General features: G+C 37.7%; 1 protein-coding gene across 2 annotated transcripts; it reads right to left on the reverse strand.

Moving 5' to 3' along the window:
- On the reverse strand, positions 1 to 27769 carry LOC140146858 (cyclic nucleotide-binding domain-containing protein 1-like). Of its 2 annotated transcripts, XM_072168748.1 has the most exons (13): positions 27654 to 27769; positions 22673 to 22751; positions 21366 to 21559; positions 20133 to 20310; positions 16074 to 16222; positions 14785 to 14939; positions 12760 to 12821; positions 12012 to 12090; positions 10732 to 10864; positions 8918 to 9027; positions 8078 to 8228; positions 3570 to 3637; positions 1 to 1771 (listed from the first exon to the last, which is right to left on the reverse strand). In XM_072168748.1, the coding sequence occupies exons 1-13, from the start codon at positions 27730 to 27732 to the stop codon at positions 1643 to 1645; spliced, it is 1566 nt and encodes a 521-aa protein (XP_072024849.1). In that variant the 5' UTR covers positions 27733 to 27769; the 3' UTR covers positions 1 to 1642. The 2 variants fall into 2 exon arrangements, with proteins under 2 accessions (XP_072024849.1, XP_072024850.1); XM_072168749.1 differs by lacking the exons at positions 1 to 1771; positions 3570 to 3637 and adding an exon at positions 4159 to 4255.
- Positions 27770 to 27913: the final 144 nt, after the last annotated feature.

Consider the following 27913-nt stretch of genomic DNA (forward strand, 5'->3'; position numbering starts at 1 on the left):
AGTCATATGTGCTAAATGTTTCCACTTGAAAAGTAATTACAATGTTTAAAGTATAGTTGGTTGTTTTGTGCAATTTACCATGTTTACTACTTCCATGATAAGCTTTTTGTGGTTTAAATTCAGTTTATGATTCCCGACTACTGGCCGCAGATGGGAGGTAATAACAACAATGGCATAGGGTGGGGGCAAAGCCAAATTTTTGTCCGCATTTGTCAATTTTTTGTCCCATTTTTAGTCATTTTAATGTCAATTTACTCTGCCGTCCCCATTTTATCCCTGAAATATATCGGGGGAAGTGGCAGGGCAATTACCCCCTTGGCTAAGCCCCTGAAACGATGCAGGGGTCACACTTGAGTTGACCTCGCCCAGATTTTAGTGGTTCATGTAGGCTCCACCACTAGAGAGGCTGGCTTGTGCTTTCAAACCTTACTGATTGCTCAAGAGACTACTGATTGCTGGTCATCATCAGAGAAGATATCCCACACTTCCCATAATGCATTTCTTCCATTTCAATTTTCTCTACTGATTTGTTTTCAAGTGCAACATGGGTTGATAGTGACAAAAAGTACCTCAATGAATAGAGCACATCCAGATCTTGTCGTAAATTATGTTTATTTCATGACTATCAACCCATGTTTAGCCAGTCTATTCTCAACTTGAAAACAAGTACAAAGTAATAGAAATGTCATGTGATGTGCTGAGGTGATGTATTATGTTGCAAAGGATTCTGGGAAGGGTAAGATATCTTCTCTGCATCATCATCATTATGTCCACTTTATTTATCCACTACCCTGGTCTCATTCCCATCGTTCATAACAGCCACGACAATACCTGGTTCCTTTTCTCCTCTTCCCTGGTCAAAAACCACTACACTTGGCCTAATATGCTGGCCATTATCATTATGTTGTGTTCACTACAATTTGACCAATTCCCATCTCCTGGTCTCATTACCCTATTGTTAATAACAGCCACAACAACACCGTTTGAACTGGTTCCTTTTCTCATCTTCCCTGGTCAGAAATCACTACACTTGGCCTTGGAGTGAACATTGCTGATTTGTTGGTTACCATATGTAAGTCGGACATAAGAAAATAGTTCACGTCCGATGTCACCTGTCAATCAAACTCAGATACGGCAAGCTTTGTGACGATTGAAATTTCTGAACGCAGTGAGAAAAGTGTGCCCTGCTATGGTTAGTTTTTTATGTTCGACACACAAAACCATCTCAAAAATTAGGTCTTAGTATTAGGAAACTTTTTTTTCCTGAAGGCACCATGTCAACAATGCCTAGAAAAGTTACTTTTTGCCTTGTAAAAGTACCAACATCATTCACAATTTTCTGAGATTCCTTTTCTTTAAAGACGGCACCAGATGAATAACCGCAGGCATGAGAATTTTCAGGGGTTTTTTTTGTTGTTAAAATTTCCGCACCTGTTAGAATTTCAGCCTGTTTTTAGCCTTTTAAGCCGAATTTAATCCGCTTTTCAGGCTTTTTTCAAACACTTCCAGGTTTTTTTCATGGATGTTCATTCTTATGCCTGATAACCTCCATTTTACGCGCTATTAACCAATCACAAGCCATAGAGAGTTTGATTGACAGGATCAAACTAATTTGTTTTATCTCCAACTTTTATTATTTTGTTCAATTTGACCATTTGCCATAGCCTGGTCTTATTCCCCTATGGTTAATAACATCTACTACAACACCATGTTTGAACTGGTTCCATTCCCTTTTCAGCTCCTGATCTATGTATTCATTATGGATCTCATCCTGAAATAAAAGGGAACCAACAAAGAAAATATAATTTAAACATATTGTTGGATTTTAGATTAATTGATTTCAGTTGCTACTAAAAAATGGGCTATTCCAGTTAAAATCCAAACACCCCCTGACATGACCTTAATCTCCCACACAGGAAGTGTGAATTTCAAATGGGGTTATCTGTGTGGGAGATTATAGGTCATGTCTTCTGTAGGGGGTGTATGAATTTCAACCGCAATAGCCCAATAATGCACCCCGTTTTGAAGCAGCGCCCCCGGGCAATGCTTCCCTATTTAATTTCACCAAAATGGCTTACATACGATTTTGGCTATGATCCCGCAACTTTTTGATACACCATTGACAATGCACAGTGGTGAGCTTTTAGCACGACCTGGTACATTATGCAGCGTAGGCGCATGCCCACTCTCTATTTGTCATGGGTTTGTTTTACATGTCAGTAACTGACTGAGAAAGAGATTACATGAGAGTGAAACCCCCATAATGCATTACAAGTCAAGCATACTAGTGACTATGCAACAGCTGTTACGTCATCACTTTAATTTTGGCCATCAGTTGATATAAACAGTCTTATCTCTCACAACACCCGTATTTTGAGTGTGAGTATAGCGGGGAATAATCGGCCTGTTGTAGTTCACAGTATTCAGTGGAATAAACAAATTGGAGTCGACATTAATGTGGACATGCATGTTAGTGATTGAGCGCCAAATAAACTTGTTCTGCATAAAATGTTGTCAAGTAGGTCCATAGGAAATGAATGCCTTGGTTATCGATTGGCAAAGCATTGTTCAATCTTCGGATGATTGATGTATAGGGGTGCTCATGATAGATGGAGACGATGGGGTCAAAAACTAGGTTGAAAATGTTATTTTATCGTGCCGCCAGTTCATGTCATGTCATGATTGTACTTTGATAGAGGACGCCGGGAGAGGACGGGAGTAAAAAAGTGTTATAAACAAAAGGAAAAGCGAGGTTATTGGAAATATTCAATCATTCTCATGATCATACACAATACAAAATATACATGGGGGGAGTCTCCCTGGTTCGAGGTATACGGGATGTGCCACGGTTTTATGGTACCTTTTCAGCGATTTTGGTATATGGGTGGGTTTTGCATGGGCATGGACCAATATTTAAATGATAAATCTTTGGCGCTGCTCAACCCTTTTAAAGGTTTTTTTTTTATTCTACTTGATTAGGCTTGAGATATTGCCGTGCAGGAGTGTACAGGGACGGACGGACCGACTAAAAGATTGTCGAGCAGGGGTGTACAGGGACGGATGAAAATATTGCTTGCAGACTAAAAGAGCCCTGATTTTTTATCGCCAGGGCGCTCGAGATAGGGGTGGGATAAACAAAATTTGATCAGATGCGTGAGATTTTACTACTTTGTATACTTTGCATGATACTCACACTGATTGCATGAGAGGTAGAGGGCATATCATCAATTTTTTGGTGGGTATATGGTCCCCTGGAATTCATAGATGGTGGGTTTGTGGGAGGTGAGAGCGAATGGTAAAATTGACAATATTCTTGGCTTTCTGGTTAAAATCGCCTGGAAAATAACAGAAGTGTGCGGAATGAGCAATAAGGGTCTTTTAGAGCTGAAATTGTCCAAATCAGGGGTCTTTCAGTACTCGATTTTGGTCAAATTCAGGGTCTTTCGGAGGTGTGTGGTCCAAAAACAGGGTTCTTTCCGGGGTGAGCATACCCATTATGGTCACTTGTGTTAAGCCCCCCTCCCCCGAGAGGTTGGCAGCCCTGAATTTGGATTTATCATTGGATTTACCTCAGAAAGTTGACCACACAGTTGTTCACTGGATTGTAGCATAAGTGATCTTGTTGTATCATCAAGCTCTGAAATATCAAAATATCAATATATTAATATTAAGACTGCAGACGACAGTTTTCTTTACAAAATTAAAAATTTCAAAATTGTACATAATCATGACCATATTTGTGACACAATCTGGTCACCGGCATCTAAAGGTGGCAAATTTGAAATTCAGACAAAGGCAAAAATATGGAGGAAAAAACACCAAATTCACATCAAAAGCTTCAGAACTTTAGAACCAAGAATGCTAGACCTTTGGTGTTTCAGTATATGAAAGCCTATTGTTTGTATTTAAGGTAATATTATCAAAAATGCCTCCTTTGGCCCCCATGGAGCAGATTGTGTCACATTTGGAATCAGCCAGTGGCGGTGCCAGGAATTTTTTTTCGGGGGGGAGGGCATGGGGGGAAAGTGAATTTCAGGGGGAATCAACAAATTGTGTGCAAAATTGCCGCAAAAAGTACAATTTTTTGTAATTTTGGGTTTTTACTGGCAAGAGTTCTGATGAGGACATTTACCCCCCATGCCCCCCTGGACCTGCCACTGGAATCAGCATGACAAATGCATTAAAAAGAGTACAAACAAGCCCACTATTGGTTCAGTGGTTCTTGAGATAGCTGAGCTTGTTGTATCATCAAGCTCTGAAATATTAGAATATAAATAACATTAATAATAATATTAACCCTCCGCACATGAGTGTTGACTGCAGATGATGGGTTGAAATTGTCTTCAAAATTAAAAATGTCAGAATTGTACATATTCATGACCATATTTGGAATCAGCATGACAAATGCAATATAATGAGTACAAACAAGCCCAGTATTGGTTCTGTGGTTCTTGAGATAGCTCTTAATATTTTGAGAAAAATTAAACCATATGTTGAAGCTGATATGGCCAGCATACAGAGCATTAAATATCATCAATCAGTGTAATGAGCAAAGTGAAACCTTATCCATATTGGGCTATTCTATATAAAATCCAATGTAGATTTCAGATGGAGTTCAGGTATCCAGGTACTCATTCAGGTATAACCCCATTTAAAATTCACACTCCCTGTGTGGAAGATTAACATCATGTCTTCCATAGAGGGTGTATGGATTTGAACAGGAATAGCCCAATGCCTCAAAAGACACATCTTTCTCTCTGTAAAATATTCACTTTTGTTTTGGTTGGTGTAGACCTATTCTTCCCCATGCTATCTAAAGTATTTATCTTCTTCACTTTCCTATGGAATACATGACCTTAATCTTTCAGACAGGGGGTATTGATTTCAAATGGAGTTGCCCATTCAAGTAATTCAATATGAAATTCAACCTCCCTGTGTGGGAAATTAAAGTCACATCTTCCATAGGGTTGTATGGATTTTATTTATAACATTCGGCCAAAGCCAGGCTAATCCCAATAGTGCTCAGAGGCTACTAAATTCAAGGGATGCCCTCCGGATATGACGGGACAGGGATATGGGAAGAGGTCCGATTTTAGATGCAGGAGGAAAACCGGAGCGCCCGAGAAAAACCTGCGAGGACGAGCATGGATCGGCAACCAAACTCACATGTGGCGCCGCGGGGAATCGAACCCTGGCCACAGCGGTGAGAAGACCACTACACTGACCCGCCCTCCCATTTCAACTGGAGTAGCCCGCTATGACTCTATTTTTGAAAATTGCACCATTAATTTTTGCACAAGCAAGTTTTAATTAATATCGTTATATTCCATAGAACACAACAGCTAATTAGTGGGTTTTCCTTTAATTTTTATTTCATAATTTTTGGCTAAGAAGAACGGAATTCAATTTGATCATGATTCATAAATCGTATAATGGTGGGTGGTCTGTCTGATTGGTTGACTATATATGCTGGGTTTATTGGCAGATTGATATAGAATCATTATAATTGCGTAACGTGTGACTGGCGCATGATATGGTCATGATTTTACATGGGCGTAAGTTGGGCCTTTATTGCAATTAAGATGATGCTTTCCTAGGGGTGTATGGATTTCAATGGAATAGCCCCATGTTATTATCTATTCCAAATCTTGTGACACCTCATGCATATTGCCAGAGGTAGGATGTTGACCGGAGGGAGATGTGACGATTTTAAACTGTTAAAACCAAGTGCCGTAGTAGAGCATGTTTAGAGCAAAACATGGTTTGCTCATGACATATGTGATAAACATTTCAATGTAATCAACAGAACATAATTTATTTCTTATATAAGTAATATAAAAAGTTAGACATCACGATTTTCATTCAATTAAGGTCATCATATGACAAGTTCTGTTAACTGGAAGCATGATTCCTTCCATTTTAGTTAACAATAAAAGCATTGCTATAAGTCAACATTTTATAATCATATTGTGACTATTGTAGAAAAAGTGATGTTATAACCCCAAATTGTATATAGAATTACATAGAGATGTTGACTACTTACAAAAATTGTGACAGTGCCGATATTTACACAACTTTGTAATTTTATAAATAAACAAATAAAACGCCTTAATGATTACTTGCATCTCAAAATGTCCAGGTTAGTCCAGTAGCCCTATGCCTATACTAATTATACCACTAGCGTGACTAGTGCCTCACAATTCCTGTGATAGGTGGTGGGTGGGGGAATAATAAATAATAGTGCATAACTCTGTGTCATTTTTCTAAACAATTTGGGTGTTGTTTTATTTTAGCTGCTTGCCATTTTCTTATATTTTAACCTCGACCCTAGGCCTATGTCACGTCACAGGGAAATAAACATTAGTGCGTCAGTCTTGTCTTGAAAGTACCCAAAAGCTACTGACTAAACTAGTCATTGATCTCAGATCAATGAACTTTTGTGAATGTATTAGTTTATGAATGGTCTTTTAATCAGGATAATGAGGCCAAATATATATTTTGTTGTGTTTGTAATTGAGGGGACACTCAAATACAAAAATACATGGTATTTTCTTCTCCTATGGACTCACATTGGTTTATAAATTGAATAAACAATAATGTTTAAAAAAATATGCTGTGCTTATTGAAATTAACTTAATTTAAATTTCAGCACTATCTTGCATCACTAAATACAACTGAAACACCTGCATGATTGTAGGTCTATATCCATCATTCATAACCTCATTAATAAACGCGATGCGTGCGTGCGATCCAATCATATTTTATTATTTGTGAAAACGCGAACGCAAATCGAGGTCATTAATATCTCCCAATTGACCGCAAAATGCGTAATTGTTCCAATGTCGCACACAATTGACTTCTGCGTGCGCCAGACAGCGTCCAACGAACTGCGCACGCCGCTGGCTGCCGATTTGGATTATGCGCTACCATATTTGCACAGATTCTGATACACACTTTTATTATTGGTCGTTTTGTTTTAGCCTGATCGATTTTGGGAAAGGGAAGATGTAAAAATTGTTTATTTTTACAAACTTTTGAGCAAAATTGTGTGTTATTTTGTAAAGTTAAAAGATCAAAGTGTCGGTTATATGTGACGTGTCATGTCAAAAGGAGACACTTTTGGGCAGGTTATGAATTTTGAGGTTTTTACATATCTTAAATATAGAGATATTTTGCTCCACAACGCCGTTTTCTCCAATGAAATCGGATATTCCTAAGAGAAGATATTGAGTTCGGAAGTTATGGTTTTATAAAATTGGAAATTGAGATATCGGCCTTTAAAAATATTATTGACAATGTTGAGAGTAGGAATTAACTTGAAAAATGTCTCAAAAAATACAGGATGCCAGTTATATTCCGGTCTGAAACTATTAGACAATATTTTTAACACTAATAACATCACAAATTCAAGCAACAAACCCAAATTGTGAAAAAATCACCCACCGGCAGATTTTTGGCCATTTCTCCATTTACGATCCTGCCCAAAAGTGTCTCCTTTTGACATGACACGTCACATATGTCGGAGAGAGATAATGGAGCATTGTGAAAATCTAATATTTTGCTTTGGACCTCGAATATCCCTCGGGGCTGCGCCCCTCGGGATATTCCGCGGTTCCAAAGGCAAAATGTTTAGATTTTTCACAATGCCCTCCAAATAACCGATGCGCAGTTATTAACCTCTAACTATTCTCCAACATGGCATACAGAACATGTTATCCAAACTCAAACAGTTTAAATAATAAAAGATGTAGGCTTATAGCAAGGTGGGGGAAATTGGCTAAGTATGTTTTAATATACTTATAGGCCTACTTGGTATACACTTTATTAAGCATAAATTTTCTATAATTTATTCATTGATTGGTGAATGACCATGCATTTCTTAGTAGCAAAAAACTTTTTTATATGGCTTCCTTCGCGCCTGACAAGTTATATTGATTTTATCAAGCAAAAGGCTATCCCCTCTTACAAACCTATCAACAGGTCCAATTTATGTAATGAGGTGTCACCGGGCTTGGAACTGATAATAACAGTGTGAAACTAATTGCTATTATAGTTTACATTAATTATGCATTTATACCTTTCAATCTCTCTGGTGAAATAATGCCTAATTCGAGATCTGTTGCAGTGACGATAGATGATGTCATTGGTTCCGTTTCTAAGACGCTGATCTCGCCAAATGAATCACCAGTTTTGAGTCGGCTCATGACGACTTGCTTAAATCTTTTCTCCTGAAGGAAGAGAACAAAATATATATACAATAGAAGCAAGAAAGTAGCTTGAAGTTTAAAAAAAAATACATAAAACTGAATTTTCATTTACAAGGCAAAGTAAATAAAGCAAGATTAAGATATGTGACATGAGCTTAATGGAAAGGTGGGCACGGGGACGTAAGTAGATTTTGCTATGGGTCAACATTTCTGGAAAACTGGTTTTATACAGATGGTCTTTTTTTTCCCAAAATTGTTTAAAAAGTGCAGATTCTTTATTGTTTTTAGCTAAATTTGCGAAAATTTTCCAGAATTGGGCAAAGTTACAGTAATTTTGAACAGAACTATAAAAAAATTAGTATATTTTTGGGTCTCTTTTTCTCCAAATTTGGTATATTTGGAGGGCGTATGTTTTTCGGAATCCCACCCGCACATCCCTACTCAATCTAGAATCAAGAACTCCCCTCAGGTTTTCCATCTTAACCTGCCGTAATACATGACATTCCCCTGACTTGGTAAAATAACCTAGTTTAGGTCCTTATAAACCAGGTTAACATTGCATAAACAGGTTTAAAACTTACCATTTGGTAGTGTGTGCATGAATTGAACCTGCTGTAATACATGACATTCCCCTGACTTGATGACACAACCTAGTTAGATCCTTATAAACCTGGTTAACCTTGCATAAACAGGTTTAAAACTTGACTCACCTGTTTACCATTTGGTAGTGTGTGCATGACTTGAACCTGCCGTAATACATGACATTCCCCTGACTTGATGAAACCAACAAATGGACATAATTCTCCCTCTGTTACCAACACTGAAAGACAAACAAAAATTACTTCTTGTGGTAAATTATAAAAAGAGCAAAATGGAGAGCTTTTCTATTTTTACTCACAGTACGAAGGCTGTATATCATATTTTGGTTTTGCTCCCCTGTCGGCATCATTATCTGGAGTATTTATTCCCATATCTTTTCAATTTTAAAGGAGGCCTAATTTGATTTTAAAGCTCCAGCAATTCATTATGATGATAAAAAATAATAAGCAGCATGAATCACTTTAAAGAAGTTGTATTGTACACTTCCCATAATGCAATTCTTCGATTTTAAATTTTCTGTACTGATTTGCTATATCTAGTGCAACATTGTTCAATAATGATGAAATGTACTTCAATGAACAGAGCATAGTTATCCGGATTTTGCAAAAATGTGTTTATTTCCTGATTATCGACCCATGTTTAGTCAGTCTAGCTATTCTCAACATGCAAGCAAAGCGAACCTGTACCCCGGGGGGTCACTCGCATACCAAAGTGGTATGCATGCTCGTCCCAGCACCTCAAAAATGGACCCTAAATGGCGTAATCAGTGTGGAAAAATGTCACCCCTTATTGGCGTAAGGCTCTGAAAATCTTACCCCTAAAATATGGCGTAATTTGGCGTAAACTAAAATGGTCCCCTAAATGGCGTAAATTCTAAAACAAACCCACTGTAGTTGAAAAAAGTACCCTAAACTTTGCCTGAAAAGCACCCTTTTTTCTTAAAAACGTCGACGCCGCCACAAGGCCAAAAATCAACCCTTTTTCGACGCTTTTGGGGATTGAGCATGCATACCACTTTGGTATGCGAGTGACCCCGGACCTGTACAAAGTAATAGTAGTGTCATTTGATGCAATGAGGTGATACATCATGTTGCAAGGGATTCTGCATGGGAAGGGTAAGATATTTTATCTGATTCTACTCCCAGAATCTATAAAAAGTACAGCTTTGTTTTCAAGAACGTGTCAAAGAGAGGTTACAACTGCACGCTAGTAATACCAATGTTGCATTGGAAAAACATAAAACTAAATAATTGGAAATTTTGCATGCCACTGTGATTTTAACGTCATTTTAGAAATTGAAGCTGACCTAAATGTTTCAAAGTGCCACACTACCCCTGTGGAAGATTTTTGAAGGGGGAGTATGAATTTCAAGTATAATTAACCAATTCTATTTGAAACTCACCCTCCCTCTGTGGAAGATTCCCCTTGAATCGATCTTTCTTAGAGGAGAAATTCAAATGGAGCTGCCTAATGTGCTCATTCCATTTGAAATTCATACACCTTCTGTGGAAGATATTTCCAAAATCTTCCAAAGATTTATTGATTTGAAATGGAATAGCCCATTCAGGGGGGGGGTGTACAGAATATTTTGATGACGGAAATATTTTGTGAATTGTAGACCCAATTTTTTTTTAGCCAGGACGGTGCTCAAGAATCTAAAAAAAGTGGGGGGAGGGTCAAATTTTTTCATCAACATTTTTTTTTAATTAGTAGGCCTAACTATTAGAACATTAACAATAATGGCCTATTGTATAACAACAACAGTGCAACTGGGCAACACATTAATGTTTTAATTTGCCGACAATCATATGGTTTTGACAACAACAGTCAATTTTTGCCAACACTCCCCATACCCACCTCTAGCGGCGGTCCTGAGCCCATTCATATTACAGCCCACTTGCGGTGGATGGTCACCCAGCTTTACCTGTATTTTCTGGATATGTTGTCCAATTGAGTAGATTAGCAAGCTTCATAAGTGACTGCCTAGGCCATAGGTGATAATTCTGACATGACTGGATCACATCAACTTTCTCGGAATTCTCCCTCTCACGTATGTGCTGAAATTAATCATATACATCTTGTTTTATTCCCTGTGTTGCGTCAAGTTTAATAGTGGTGTCTTTGAATGCAAGCGTCCCAATTGTGCCGCCTTTACATATGTGCGCATATCATGCTGTTATTCGTTCTGCCTAAATTGTCTCGGAATTTAGGGACCCAACGAAATTGTAATGACTTCCAGTCTTACTGTAATGTAGCGCTTAAAGTTAACATTTCATCACCAAAATCCAATGTATATACCTCTTAGTTTGGATTTACTTCTTATTATTTTTCTCCCTTCGCTTAAAATTAACTGATCTCTTAGCATTTATACTATATTCACAAACTGTCAGCTTTCTTGTGCGATATACATGAGCATATGTTATGAAATCTTAATTTGTCTTACACTTATATTCTGCATGTTCTTTATTCATCATTTTTTTTCTGTTTAGTTCTACATGAACGGTATGAAAGAGGGTGGTGGGGTTGTTTGTATGTATGTACCATACTGATGCGAGTATAGTCCCACCCCGTTTGTGGGTGAACATTTTTCAAAATTTGGGGTGGGACTATACTCGAATTTCATTTTTTTTTTTTTAAGTTTTATTTTTTCGGTTTTGTAGTGTCCCTGGACCTAGACCTAAATGCTAGGATCATTCATGGTTAAAATAAAAAAAAAATCAAGATGTTTTGTATTTTTAATATGAAAATTGATCATTTGTATTCATGTCATACTCTATTAATGATTTCAAAATGCATTGAATTTGAATGCATTTTGAAATCATTAATAGAGCATGACATGAATACAAATTATACTTTACTCGAAGGTGGGACTATACTCGCGTCAGTGCGGTAATTGTTTTTTATTAGATAAATTATGAAACTTAGACTATTAGGTTAAGGGGGTGTTTGTTCTGACCCTTTTGGCCTTCTGAGCATCTCCTCATTCAAATGTGTATGTTTTGCTGTTATTGTATTGTTGTATTTGAATGAAATAAAGATTGATTGATTGATTGATATAATTTAGATACTAGGATCAAAAATCATTTCCATCAGGACAATCATCAAAAATGTTTTCGCGGTAGCAGCTTGGAACGCGAAAAAACGCAAAAATAAATGTAGCACAATAATTTGCGCTTTTCTATTATAGTTGCTGAATTCACCTACCTCTGTTATCCTTTTATAATCATTGCCTGATATCTTGAGAAATTCACACGGCACTGACTTGGTTAACACGGTTAAGATCCTGCAATCAATAACAAAATTCTTGTCAGAGAAATAATTGATTGGTTTCAGAGAGGCATTAAAGAAGCCATTTCAAAGTCCAAGTTTTTAGGATCTGTCCCTGAATGACCCTCAACTGGTAGCATCTGCCCTGACAGCGTAACCTATTATTACACCTACGATGCAGGACCTATATACCCCGGCCCATATGCATTATTAGAGCATGTTTTTCTGCTATTGTTTTATGACCGTGGACGTCCATAGTTGTTGTGGGTCCGCATTATGTGAAATGTCATATAGATGTGTCCACATTTGCCAGTGAAAACAAACGCAACACACCCACACCAATGATAACATTTTAAACAGTTCAAGTACAAATAAATGTGTTGACTTCAGGGTCTTAGCTAGCTACCCGTCTGGCCAGACGGCCAGTTTGCTCCTGGGACGGGCAAAATTAATGCTTTTGACAGATGCTATATTATAAATTGTATGTTTTGAGAAGCTAATTGCCCTTTTTAGTAGACCCAATTTGTAGAACAAGGCCATATCAGCACATATTTGAACTCTTTGAACTCCCAATGGGCTATAGATGTCTGCATGGTAAATGTTTTTAAAGGTCAAATTAGGACAGGCAATTTTATTCAAATGACAGGCAATCCTCAATTTCTAGCTAAGACCCTGGTTGACTTACTTGCTGTTTGGTTCCCTGCCTTCTACTTTCTCCAATGTCCCAAAGCAATCCCCTACTGTCAGCTGAAAGGTATCAAGAAATAAAAATGAAAGTCTATGAAAATATCTTGCTTGTTCTATTAGAACTATTTAGAATCTAAAAATGCACAATTTATCTGAATTTGTATAAAAGTTTAGGGTAAAGTTCAGCAAGTCCCTGATAACCCTTTAATCAACATAGATGTACATAAAAGTGTGATTTACTTGATTTGAAAGCAGCAGGCATCATAATATTAAGATATCATATCATCTTACACAGGGTGCAAAGAAGCTTTATTAGTTTGAGTGGATATGGCATGAAATTGATCCTTTTGTTTTTGCAACACAACTGTTGAAAATGAAAATGATCACACAACTATTATTACTTTGACATTATAAAGTTACACCTATCATCAACAAAAAAGCTGAAATTGAATACAAATGCTGTCATGGGAAGAAATTAGGTATGATTTATACCAAGGCAGTGAGTTCTACTCTTACTTTCCTGTTTAGGCCAAGGAAAGTCGATTTTGAGTTTCCCGTCACCTGCCCTCACTTCAATTTCTGACCCTCACTGAATTCATTATTGTGATTTTCCAAGAAATACCAATAAAAACTGGTTATATTTGCAAACAAAATTATGAAATATCCCTTTATTTTTTGTGGAAAAATCAAAATCAAAACATACATTTTGCTGTCAACCTTGCAGCCTCTTTTTAATATACTTTTGAAACTCATTTGGGGTAAACATCCATCTTCAAGTGAGTAAACGGCAAATAACAACACATTTTACATGCATGTTGGTCATAATGAAAGACAGAAAAATAATGAATAATGAAAAAGTTACCTCATTTGTTTTCAGAAATTATGTGACGGGAAACTCAAAATTGACTGTTATTGGCCTTATACTGAGTCTAGTATGAATCAAGCAAACTTGACTAATACAAGCTATACTACCACACAACAGAGTGATGGAGGGGGATAGGCCAAGAAAGACAGGTATAGACTCTGACCTTGAGAAAACATTGGATTGAGAAAACAAGAACAAGAGCACCCCACAGATTTGCTTACATATATCAGCTTCATTTTGAACAGCTCAACATGAAAAAGTGGTCCTTTTGTGTATATTTCTTCCTTATTTGGGCCTTCTTGAACATTTTATCATTTTCACCCTGAAAAGTTGACTTTTTTAGAGGGATTTGTTTTTGGTCCCCCACCCTGTGACATGCACATCCCCACCATAGCCAAAACCAAATGGGCTATTCCATTTACAGTCCACACTACCCCTGTGGAAAATTTTGCAAATATCTTCCATGGGGGAGTATGAATTTCAAATGGAATGAACACATAAGGCAGCTCCATTTGAATTTCATACACCTTCTGAGAAAAATTCAACCTGAATTAGAGAGAGGGTGAGTTTCAAATAGAGTTGGTTATATTCTAATTCCATTTGAAATTCATACTCTCCAGGGGCGTAGCCAGCTTTCTTGTTCAAAGGGGGCAAAATAAATTTTTGGGGGCACAGACGAAAAAAAAATGCAGTTGTATCATACAATACATATACCAGTTTTGTTTTGTATGTGTTGGAGCTTCCAAATAAGGCTTTATTGTGACGATGTGCGCGCGTAGCGCGCAAAAAAATTGTATTTTACACTATTTTCGCCCACGATCGGGATAAAAGGGGCTTTATAGTGCACAGCGCGCAACATAATTGTATTTTACACTATTTTGGCCCATGATCGGGGGAATATTGGTGGAAAAGGGGCTCCTTGCCCATTTTCTTTTCCTTTGCCCTCCAGATTTTCTCTTTCAATTTTTGTCAGAGGGGCACTTTTTTCTTTCATTTTTGTCAGGGGGGCACTCTGCCCCCCTTGCCACCCCGCTGGCTACGCTACTGATACTCCCCCTGTAGATCTTTCCAACATGTTCCACAGGGGGAGTGCAGACTTCAAATAGAAGGCATCCCCGGCCGCCCCGCTTGCTACGGCCCTGCTGTAGATGTGCCTACCTCTGGTATTTCAGGGCTATCAGTGAAAGCTGTTGTCGTTAGCAATGGAGTAGGACTTCTGAATATCACTGGCATGTTATTAGTCTTAATCCATGGGTCTGTTTGAGGTACTACTGAACCTTTTAAGATGATGTGAAAACCAAGGTTACCAAAAACTGCAAGAGATGACAAATGGAAATATGTAATAAGGGGCTGTGCAATAATCATGAGCCCTGGGGGAGGGTAAAATGGGGGGGGGTAATGAGTTAACCCCTGAGCACTACCTGCCAATCTAACATTGCCTCTGATTGGTCAATTACATTATATCTTCACTTTAATCACCAATCAGATTGGGGCTTTGCAAATAATTTACCTCAATTTTTTTGTGTGGTGAAAGTATTCTAACAATGTTGCTGATTGGGCCAACTGATAATGAGAACTTCTTTTTGGCCAATCGGCAGGTAGTTCTCATGGGGTTAAAGTGAAAGAAAACCAATTAGCCACATAACTTTGTAATAAGGGAATTTGCAAATAAAACTGGATAACCCCGGTTTTATTATAAAAAGTCTGAATTTTACTGTAATTAAAGCTCTTCAGGCTTATGGCCAAAAAAAAATTGTTTGCTTGCCCTCGACTGGATTTTAAAAATTGGGTTTTAAAAATTGGGTCGGTCGCTCTTAATAAAAGTAGCCTCAACAAACATGTTGAAAAAAGTAGTGCAATGTTACTTCCTAGTCGATACGAACAAATATCATGAATCTAAATATTTATAAACAAGAAATGAATATCTGGTGCAACTGTTTTCAAATTTTATCTACTTTTACCATATTTTAACATCTGCTATATTGTCTCCATTCTTGCACAATATGCACGCTTATATTTTGCCTGTAAATAAACTCATCCCTAGATGCGCCGTCCGAAATGTGCAGGTGGATAGCAAATTGTATTAGAGCTTAGGCGCTGAGGTGGTATACGAAATTGCGGAACCCGACAGTCGGGTACAGCCGACACGTAAACATGCAGGATATGGTATTTTACAACGTTTTATTTAAATCATCGGTTTTTCAAACAAAAAATACATGCCATTTTTGGGAAATCGCAAAAAAAAAAAAAAAAAAAATTCTACGGTCGGGACGGCCGAGACGGTCGGTCGGATGAGGGCAAGCAAACAACTTTTTTTTTGGCCTAATCTAGATGCAGCTGTTTTAGTACACTATTGGGTAATCATGCAAAAAGTAGCAATTAAAGAAAAATTGATGGCAGGACCAAATAACACATTATAGCTTTTAAGTGAAAACTGGCATGCATACCTGTATAATCCTCGTCTCGCCATACATCCAGTTGGGTAACTGTACATAATTCTTTCAATTCTTTATCTGTTAACTGCCCCGCTAGTAGAGGGAATTCTTTCAGGTGTCTGTATACCTTAGCATTGTCAGCAGCAGTTCTCTCATAGGGTCTGTGGGAAGAAAATCACAACATATGTTTTAAACCGTAACCCTGACACTAGTCATGTTCACATGGTCATCGAATCCTCTAGGATCAGAATCCCAGAATGGGTGTGCACACGACTCAATCTGAAGCCTGTGAATCATCTGGTTTCGCAATACCTGAGGCCTATCCTCCACAACTTTTTCAGATGAGTCGGTCGGGTCAGGATATTTTTTTCTGTTTTTGCTGAACCATGAAATGGTATCAGCCTATATTTATAGTGTATGATACTTACTTACTTACTTACTTACCAACCATTTGGTCTGAAATGGACATATCTTTAAATCCCACGAAGGTATGAACCCCCAAGTGGTGTCAAATGAAAAAAGAAGGAGTAAAGAATATAATAAAAATATTTCCTAACGTCAGAGGTCATCCAAGGGTCACAGGGGTCAAAAAAGGTCATTTTAACCGAAAATGCTCCAATTGATCTGAAATTTATATGCAATGATCCTTATGACATTCTAAACATGTTTAAAATATTTTAATATTCATTTAAGGCCATTAAGGGGTCATAAAGGGGTCAAAAGTCAAGTTTTCAAAAATGCTCCAATTGAGCTGATATTTAAATGCAATGATCTTTATGACATTCTAAACATGTTTAAAATATTTAAAAATTCATTTAAGGTCATTAAGGAGTCAATAAAGGGGTCAAAGGTCAAGTGTTTAAAATGGTCCAATTGAGCTCAAATTTAAATGCAATGATCCTTATGATATTATCAACATTTTTCAAATATTTTAAAATTCATTTAAGGTCATTAAGGGGTCATAATGGGGTTAAAGGTCAAGTTTTCAAAATGCTCCAATTGAGCTGAAATTTGAATGCAATTATGCAATGATCCTTATGGCATTCTATAAAACATGTTTACAATAATTTAACATTCATTTAAGGTCATTGGGGGTCATAAAGGGGTCAACGGTCAAGTTGTCAAAAATGCTCCAATTGAGCTGATATTTAAATGCAATGATCCTTATGACAAAATTCATTTCAGGTCATTATAAGGGGTGATATATACATGTACCACAATATACTGCCAAAGCCCCATGGTTCAGCTATGGTGCGGTAACCGCTCTAGTTTGTTAAACATGACTTGATGCCTTTAATAGCTTAACAAATAGCCCAAATAGTTGTAAATTGGGATATTTCTTCCAGATTTGGGTCGGTTGGTGGAGGACAAGCAAATACTCTTTTTTTTTGGCCTGATGATGTCAGCTCTGGAATTAAAACCGTACGATGGTTACTGGGACTCAATTATAGCCAAGCTTTCTTTGTCGGGGAGCAATTGCATCATTTTGTCCTGGTATTATATTATCTAGGATACATTTTTTTAGAGAGACTGTACATGTGGATACTTCTAGCTTCCAAAAAGGGATTTATATGGTGACAATGTGCAAGCATATGTATAGCACAAACAAATTTGGTATTTTACACTATTTTGGTCCCTGATTGGGGTCAATTTTGGTGGGAAACAGTCACCTTTGCCTTTTCTTTTTCTTGACCATGATTTTCTCTGTAATTTGTTGTCATTGGGGATTTGGGGCACATATATGTTTTGTCAGGGGGACACTCTCCTTAAGGAAAACATACCTGAATCCGTTCCACACAGTGCATTAGCGCTAATTCGCTTGAAATGTTGGGGGGGGGACATTCAGTCTGAATTGTCAAAAAGTGGTTGAAAAGGACCAAAAAAATGGGTAATTTTGCCGAAAGGTGGGGGGAGACTGTCCCTCCTAGGATTAACGCTCAATGAGTGTGAATATCAAATTGAGTTGACCTGAATGGCCAACATTACATGCATGGGGCATACACACAGAAGGATTACACCATTGAGTTATGACCTGAATGGCCAACATTACATTCATGGGACATACACACAGAAGGATTACACCATTGAGTTATGACCTGAATGGCCAACATTACATGCATGGGGCATACACACAGAAGGATTACACCATTGAGTTATGACCTGAATGGCCAACATTACATGCATGGGGCATACACACAGAAGGATTACACCATTGAGTTATGACCTGAATGGCCAACATTACATGCATGGGGCATACACACTAGGGTGATTCACAAAAAACGAAATTGGTATTTTTCAACGGGACACCCCCTCATTTTGTTCATTTTGGTAATAAAATTATACCTGCAAAATATGAAAAAATTCAAAAAAGTTTAGGGGTGCTACCAGTCAATGAACTTTTGTACACAAAGTCAATGGGATTTTTTGTCAAAAATTTTAAACGCTTATTTCATGGCCTAAAAAGTCTACCAGGCTTGCAAAATGAAGTAAATGTTCAATGATATACTTAAATTTGTGAAAACATGGTTTTTTACGAAATTAAATTTCATAGGTGAGTGTAATAATAAAAAATGTTTCAAAAGTGACAGAGGAGTGTAGCTCAAGAAAAGAATACCCTGGGATATCCCTGGAACCCCACCAGGCACCCCAAATTTATACCTTATTGAACTGAACTGTTGATAAAAAAATTAAAATTCTTCACATATTAGTTTACCCCAATGGTGATACCAGCTTTTGAAATCTTATGTAATAGTAACTATCAAAATCCATACATGTATCTGTATCAGGGTGGTCATTATGGCCATACCTGATGAAGATTTGTATTGTTTGAATTGAATGACCACAGGAAGGATTAGATTCACCATGGTTGAAAAGAAATGTATATAAATTGGGGTCACAACATTGGATAGTGGCCAGTTCAAAACTACACCTTGTGCAAGGTACTTGTGACAAGTACCATAATATTTTAGCTGTTCCAGCAATTGCCTTGCCCCAAATGTAACAGTTTTCACAAAATGCAATTTTCTGGAAAGCGGGTTAACATTTTTACAATTTTCTTTAGCATTTATTTTAAGGACATTACTCACACTATGATCAAAAATTTTTGGCACAATCAGGGAAAATTAACATGGCTTTTTTGTGTTGTAAAGAAAATGGCTCATAAATCCCATTGACTTTGTGTACAAAAGTTCATTGACCGGTAGCACCCCTAAACTTTTTGAATTTTTTCATATTTTGCAGGTATGATTTTATTATCAAAATGAACAAAATGAGGGGGTGTCCCGTTGGAAAATACCAATTTAATTTTTTGTGAATCACCCTAATACACACAGAAGGATTACACCATTGAGTTATGACCTGAATGGCCAACATTACATGCATGAGGCATACACACAGAAGGATTACACCATTGAGTTATGACCTGAATGGCCAACATTACATGCATGAGGCATACACACAGAAGGATTACACCATTGAGTTATGACCTGAATGGCCAACATTACATGCATGGGGCATACACACAGAAGGATTACACCATTGAGTTATGACCTGAATGGCCAACATTACATGCATGGGGCATACACACAGAAGGATTACACCATTGAGTTATGACCTGAATGGCCAACATTACATGCATGGGGCATACACACAGAAGGATTACACCATTGAGTTATGACCTGAATGGCCAACATTACATGCATGGGGCATACACACAGAAGGATTACACCATTGAGTTATGACCTGAATGGCCAACATTACATGCATGGGGCATACACACAGAAGGATTACACCATTGAGTTATGACCTGAATGGCCAACATTACATGCATGGGGCATACACACAGAAGGTTTATACCAGTGCAAGATTGCCCTTTTGCTTTTGCAAATGAATAAGTACTTGTTTTGCACCTTGTTTTGCTACTCGTATTGCCAGGATAACAAAGAAGATCTGGCATTGTTCAGGGGAGCTTTAAAATAAGGACCGGTGGTTTGTCCAATACGAGGTACTTCTGTTTCACAGTGAAATTCAGGGGGGGATAAAAAGTGCAAAAATACTCTCTACTCTACTTACAATTTTCTATGTATTTGTCTGAGTTCTTTGATCCTGTTAGCATGTATAACATGAGGGTCCAGGTCTTTCCTTTCTTTATGAAGCTTGGATAAATGTTCCTTAATCTCATGGCTCCATGACTCCGGGTGGTCACACTCATTTTGATGCTTTTTGACACAGGGAACCGAACCAGGCACTCCTGTATGAACAATCGAAAAATATTAAATTGTCATTATTATGAATATTAGTGTTTAATATTAATATTATTGTTGTTGTTGTTGTTATTATTATCTATATTATTGTAATTATTAAAAATATAATTTAATTATTAAAAAACATTATTATCATTATCTATATAAGCACAAATTCGACACTGGTGTGCAAACATTTATTGGCCCAATATGTGCTGTTCAGTACTGGACTTTATAGTACTGCAATGTTTGCTGGGTTGGCAGTAAAAAGGTTTAAATATGAGTTCGACTGATGCGCCTCACACAATTCTTTACACCAATTTGACATGACAGAGGACAGGTATTATATGCCCATATAACTGAAGCCTTTTATTTTTACATCTGTCGCCCTCTATAGAGCACGGTCTAAAAAAACAAGGATGTCCTCAGTTTTTGCGTGTCCACTGTTACTGAGATTCTATTCAAGAGTGTGTCCACGGTGAAAATCAATGCACACCCTCCTCGCTACTAAGCCAGGCATTTTCGGGCGGGCTCGCGGGTACCCGCCCGAGATTACATTACCCGGGCAGGAAATACCCTGCACGGGTGCCCGAAATTTAAAAGAAAAAAAAAAAAATTCCTGATTTGTAGTGTCTGGACCTAGACCTAAATGCTAGGATCATTCATGGTTTGACCTAATTTTTTTTTTTTTAATTTGAACGATGTTTTGTGTTTTTAATATGAAAATTGATAATATGTTTTCATGTCATACTCTATTAATTATATCAAAATTCATTCAAATTCAATGCATTTTGATATCATTTTAAAATAGAGTATTACATGAAAACAATAAAAACCCAAAACATCATGCAATTTTTTATTTAGGTCAACCATGAATGATCCTAGCATTTAGGTCTAGGTCCAGGGACACTACAAAACCGAAAGAAAAAAAAAAATAATTTTTGCATTTTTTTTTTTTTTGCAATTTCGGTACCAGTTACCCGCCCAAAAATGTGCGGGTACCGGGCACATAATTACCAAAATCACACCCTTACTCCCTACACACCCACACCCAAGCACACACCTGTTGATAAATTAGAAGAGCTTTTACTGGCAGCCTGTGGCCCTGAAGTTTTACTGGCAGCCTGTGGTCCTGTTGATCGATCCTGGTTCCCCAAGGGAATGCCGGGTAAGGGTCTCCTTCCTGGGAATATTTGATGATAATTCTCCATGAAAAACTTGTGGGCTTCTTCTGAGGATTCTCCATGGATATCACCCCTAAAGGAAAACACCCAAATGTATTAGGAATGCACCCAAATGTACTATTAGGAATGCACCAAAATGTATTAGGAATACACCCAAATGTAGTTGGAATGCACCCAAATGTATTAGGAATGAACCCCAATGTATTTAGGAATGCACCCCAATGTATTAGGAATGCACCCAAATGTATAAAGAATACACATAAATGTATTAGGAATACACCCAGATTTATTAGGAATACATCCAAATGTATTAGGAATACACCCAAATGTATTAGGAATACACCCAAATGTATTAGGAATACACCCAAATGTATTAGGAATACACCCAAATGTATTAGGAATACACCCAAATGTATTAGGAATACACCCAAATGTATCAGGAATACACCCAAATGTAGGAATGCACCCAAATGTATTAGGAATGCACCCAAATGTATAAAGAATACACATAAATGTATTAGGAATACACCCAGATTTATTAGGAATGCACCCAAATGTATTAGGAATGCACCCAAATGTATTAGAAATACACCCAAATGTATTAGGAATGCACCCAAATGTATAAAGAATGCACATAAATGTATTAGGAATACACCCAGATTTATTAGGAATACATCCAAATGTATTAGGAATACACCCAAATGTATCAGGAATACACCCAAATGTAGGAATGCACCCAAATGTATTAGGAATGCACCCAAATGTATAAAGAATACACATAAATGTATTAGGAATACACCCAATATATTAGATATCCAAATGTATTAGAAATATACCCAAATATATTAGAAATAGGCCTACACCCAAGTATATTAGGAATACACCCAAGTATATTAGGAATACACCCAAATGTATTAGAAATACACACAAAAGTATAAGGAATTTACCCAAATGTATTAGAAATACACACAAATGTATTTGAAATACACACAAATGTAATACATCCAAATGTATTAGGAATGTATCAAAAATACATACAAATATATTCGGAATAATAATAATAATAAACCATGCTTATAATACACCCAAATATATCAGGAATACACCCAAATATATCAGGAATACACCCAAATGTATCATGAATACACCCAAATGTATCAAAAACACACCCATGCAATACACTTACTTCCCTTTAAGTCCCTGATGACTGCATAGCCATTTTAATTTCTCATAATCAACTGCAGGTGTGTCTACTTCTCCTGGAACTGGAAAATAAAATAATGACAGAAATGTTAGAATTCATCTAGGCGTAGACCTGGGGGTGGGTGGGGTTGGGGGTGATGGTGGGGTGGAGGTGATCACCCCCAATATTTGGCTAGGAGATGTACCATATAATCGATATCATCCCCCATGGATATCATCCCCCACGTTGATGCCTGTGTGTGGGTTTGACCAAATTAACCTCGTATTTAATCATTTTAGCCCAAAAGTGCCAATTTTTTCGTGCTTCACACAAAAGTATTCCACTTTTGTACCAGATTTCAGAGGGGGGGGGGAAGGGCCCAGCCCCCCTCTCCTTGAAACCAATTGTTAAGTTACAGAGGTCATAGGGTCAATACTGTTTGGGTTACTAACTGGGGCTATTTTGAACAAGTGACGATCCAGACTTACTTTATTAATTCCCCGACAGAAACAAACCTGACAGGTATTAATGCCTGGACCCGGACTCGGACCGCTCACATTTTCTTTTTTCCACCCAATTGTACAATGACCCAATGGTTATTTAATTATTTTATGAAAAAAATGAGGGCATGCAATTGCCCATGGGGCACTCAAGTATATTGATGTACATAGAAAACACATTGCAAATAGAAGAATGAAACAAAACCAGTTTTTAACATAATGGTATCTTTAATTTCATTGGGCAGAAAATAAACGTAAAACATGCTTTATTTGAAACAGGTTAATTTGCTCAGAACTATACAAGATGGATTTAATCCTTTTGGAAACAAACTTTTCATATACCGTACCGTACCATACTTTTTGGGACCCTGCAATTTAAATTTTCTTCTTGGAAAGCCATAATGGGCTGGGTGGGTAAGAAGGACTGGGTGGGTAGGTAGGGCTGTGTGGGTAGGTAGGGATGAGGGTAGGTAGGGCTGGGTGGGTAGGTAGGGATGAGGGTAGGTAGGGCTGGGTGGGTAGGTAGGGCTGTGTGGGTAGGTAGGGATGAGGGTAGGTAGGGCTGGGTGGGTGGGTAGGGCTGTGTGGGTAGGTAGGGATGAGGGTAGGTAGGGCTGGGTGGGTGGGTAGGGATGGGTGGGGATAGGGCTGGGTGGGTAGGTAGGGCTGTGTGGGTAGGTAGGGATGAGGGTGGGTAGGGCTGGGTGGGTGGGTAGGGCTGTGTGGGTGGGTAGGGATGAGGGTAGGTAGGGCTGGGTGGGTAGGTAGGGATTAGGGTAGATAGGGCTGGTGGTAGATAGGGCTGAGTGGGTAGGTAGGGCTGGGTATAGTTAGGGCTGGGTGGGTAGGTAGGACTGGGTGGATAAGTAGGACTGGGTGACTTTTTTGATAAAGATGCAAAATTAGTCACAAAAATTATCAGGGGGTGTACAGTGTAGTACCACCTTATAAAGTGCTGAGGGGTGGATCCAGGGCATTTCAATAGAGGGGGTGCAGAGCCACTGCAAGAAATTTTGGTGAGCCGAAAGAGAGGGGCAAGCAGGAGTGGGAGCAAGCAATTTTTGGCACACCTCCATAAAACTCTCTAAAAAGGCTTAGGAAAACAGTTACGGAAACACTTAAATATGCAAATTTTCCAGGCCTGCTCGCTGCCCCACCCAGCCCTACCTACCCTCCCAGCCCCACCTACCCACCAACCCTACCTACCCACCCAGCCCTACTTATCCACCCAGCCCTACTTATCCACCCAGCCCTACCTACTCACCCACCCAGCCCTACCTACCCACCCAGCCCTACCTACCCACCCAGCCCTACTTATCCACCCAGCCCTACCTACCCACCCAGCTCTACCTACCCAAAATTTCAGTTGATTCCGATTTTGCGTTTGCTAGTTATGCATGTTTATGTGTATTACACTGCTCCATAGACAATGCATTGTAATTTCGTTCATACCAGAACGAAATTCAAATTTCACGATATCTTTGCTAAACGAATTAATCTGCAAGATATATTTTGTACATAAACATTATGTAGCCCGAGGTTTCCAGTAATAAAAAAATCTCAACTTTTTTTGACAAAAGTGGGGGATGAGGCTGTGGATCACAAAATGCCCTTTTTTTTCTCTTTTTTTTCCCCATTTTTATTGCCCTGTACTTGGGACTGGTGGGTGGAGAAAAGATACAGAAAACCACCAGCCCCCTTATTCATGTCAGCCATACAATATTATAAACAAATATCCAATTATTAGTTTGATATGTAGCTACACTTGTAATTATTGACACCCGCCACTCACAAGTGCTGTGATGTATACACCACACAAGCTGAAGCCAGGACATAAGAAAAAGAATGGAAATGCCCTTTTAAAAGTGAAGGATAAGTCATTCAGATTATCATTTGGTATTTTTGAAATGAAAAACTTGGCAAAAAAAACAAAGAAAACAGCTAGTATTAACAAAGTTGAAGCCCCATTCGAATACATGTAGCTAATTTAGATACTGTCAGTATCTAAATTACAGATTCACGTAAATTCCTTATTTTTGTCTTAAATATACTGCTTTCGGCTAAACCACTAGCAGGCTATGTTTACATATTTATGACAATGACAAAGGTACCAAAATCTGAATTTTGATGATTTTTACGATCGTCCCGATGAGCAAATCACTGAATGGGCCTTTAAGCATTGGGTAGCCAGAGGTTTCCAGTGGTAAAAAAATCTCAACTTTTTTGAGAAAAGTGGGGGGATGAGGCTGTGGATAATGAAATGCTCTTTTTAACTCCATGCACATTATTTCACTTTACCTTGTTATTTTGGCTTAAAATGGACAGAAATCATTCGAATCCTGGCCGTTAATAAAGGCCGCTCCAAATAATTATATCTGGAAAACATATTCAGTTAGGGAACAACCCAAAAGTTCGATGAAGCCCTATAAACGAAAGTCCTTTCGTTAGAAGGCTAACCCCCTCCCCCCTCCCCTCTAACGTAAGTGTCAAATATCGAAAATTCCAACCCATATTCATTGGGCATATGGCCGTCGCTATGGTCGATGGGGTTGTGGAGGGGTGCGACATTTCTAGGATATTGATCACGTTTAAGAAACAATAATTCTAATATTTTATTTTAAAATATTTTTCTTCATAAAAAATTAGGACTTGCTTGATTTTCAAATAAAAAAGAAATACAGTGCGGTACAGCGCTGCTCTCAGAAAATATATACTATAATTTAACAATTATATATTAAATCCTTAAAAAAAGATCAACTTTGACCGATGTTTTAACTACTTCTTTACAAACGTAATCGGACTTTTTGACCCCCCTCCCTCCCTAACGAAAGGACTTCGTTTATAGGGCTTCATCGAACTTTTGGGTTGTTCCCTTAGGAGCTGTGTAAAGTTTGTTGGTATAGAGGTGAACATTGACTTGATTATATTTTAAGCCTACTTAAAGGGCACTTACGTGATCCACAGCCTCATCCCCCACTTTTCTCAAAAAAAGTTGAGATTTTTATATCACTGGAAACCTCTGGCTACATAATGTTTATGTACAAAATATTTCTTGCAGATTAATTCGTTTAGCAAAGATATCGTGAAATTTGAATTTCGTTCTGGTGCACCAGAACGAAATTACAACGTATTGTCTATGGAGCAGTGTAATACACATAATCATGCATAACTCGCAAACGCAAAATCGGAATCAACTGAAATTTTGGGAATATGCTTTTTTCGTGGATATGTACTGAAAAATGTCATAAAAAGAGGATGCTAGGATCACGAAATACTCCTTTAATTGGGTTGCCCTTGAAAGTTTGCCTGGTCAACTGGATGGGCCTTTAGTATTTCAGCATTTTGGGTACCGTATTAAAATAATAATTTAACAAAATTTAATTTGACTTGTTTTGATTGGTAGGCTATACCAACTACACAGTCTACACCACATGGCGGGTCATGTAACTTGCCATAAATCTAATACTATTATCTGTATTATAAAGATTATTATTTATGCAATAATGATAAACATACTTGATGGTGGTCAAAAAAACCTATAGCTAACTTAAAGCAATATTATAACATTTTCAAACAAAATAGATTAGCATTTTTTGCCATAAAATGTTAGCTTTTACTGTCAGATATATCCCTTTTATTTTTGAGCGAAAAACTACTTCAAAGCAAAGAAAATGTGAATTTACTACCAGCGCACATAAACATGCCAATCGTACCACTCCTTTCGGTCATGTTGTGAACGCGACCCTTTGTTAATGTATATCACCGTCACAAGACGCCGCGTAGTACTGTGTGTTATGAACATCGTGTATGCGTTCGACTAACAATTCCATCGTAATAATAAAGGGCTGAATCAGCCTTTTATTCAAAATCTCTGATTTTGACAAAACTACAGCACCTAGAGTCTTGATTTTTGCAGGCTATATTGGTTTAATAAAGTACAATTTAATCGTGTAAAAAAATGAATTAAAAAAATTCAGTGAGGGCGTCCTCCTCAGCAAATGTTATAATATGGCTTTAGGGTAGACGAGGATTTGTTGGTCGAAGCAACCAAAAAAAGCGATTTTCATTCTCTAGATCAATATATTATTGACAAATAACACCTTGATGTTTTGCAAAAGTGCATTCTACAAATTATATAATTTGAAAACTTGCTTAATTTATTGTTGTTAATGAGTTATGTACATTTTACAAAAGTGTTGTTGTTTCAGCCCTCTTTACAACATAACTCAAGAACCACAGGACCTACAAAATTATTTCTGTGATATTTGAATTCTTCTACACGCTCGCAAGGAAATGAGCAATGCAATTTTTGCCAAAGCTCATTACCATTCGAAAGATGTTGTGAACTACCAAATCGCAACACTTTAAAATAGTGTATTACCTTAAGCTTACATCACCATCATCAGTCTCACTGATCATGACGTTTATACTTGATTTACTTGTTGTGGCAAGTGCCTATTTCACAAAAATAAAATAATACAGACTTTTATGTTTCGTTTTCTGCCGATTCCTTCTACTCCAACCGGCAGAATCGCCCGCATCATCGACGTTAATCAACGCCATTTCGTCGATACAAACGTAATTTTATAATTGATTGATGAATGACGGATGTAGTACAACACCAATACACCTGTTGTACACGGGTTGCGGAAGATAATGTTGTTGTGAGCAACAGTAAACAAATGTATGAGGGCGCTACAACAAAACCAGGCCTGTTAACCAGAACCACAAAATCAGCTTGCAC

This window comes from Amphiura filiformis, chromosome 2, assembly GCF_039555335.1.
Source record: "Amphiura filiformis chromosome 2, Afil_fr2py, whole genome shotgun sequence".
Taxonomy (NCBI): Eukaryota; Metazoa; Echinodermata; class Ophiuroidea; order Amphilepidida; family Amphiuridae; genus Amphiura; species Amphiura filiformis.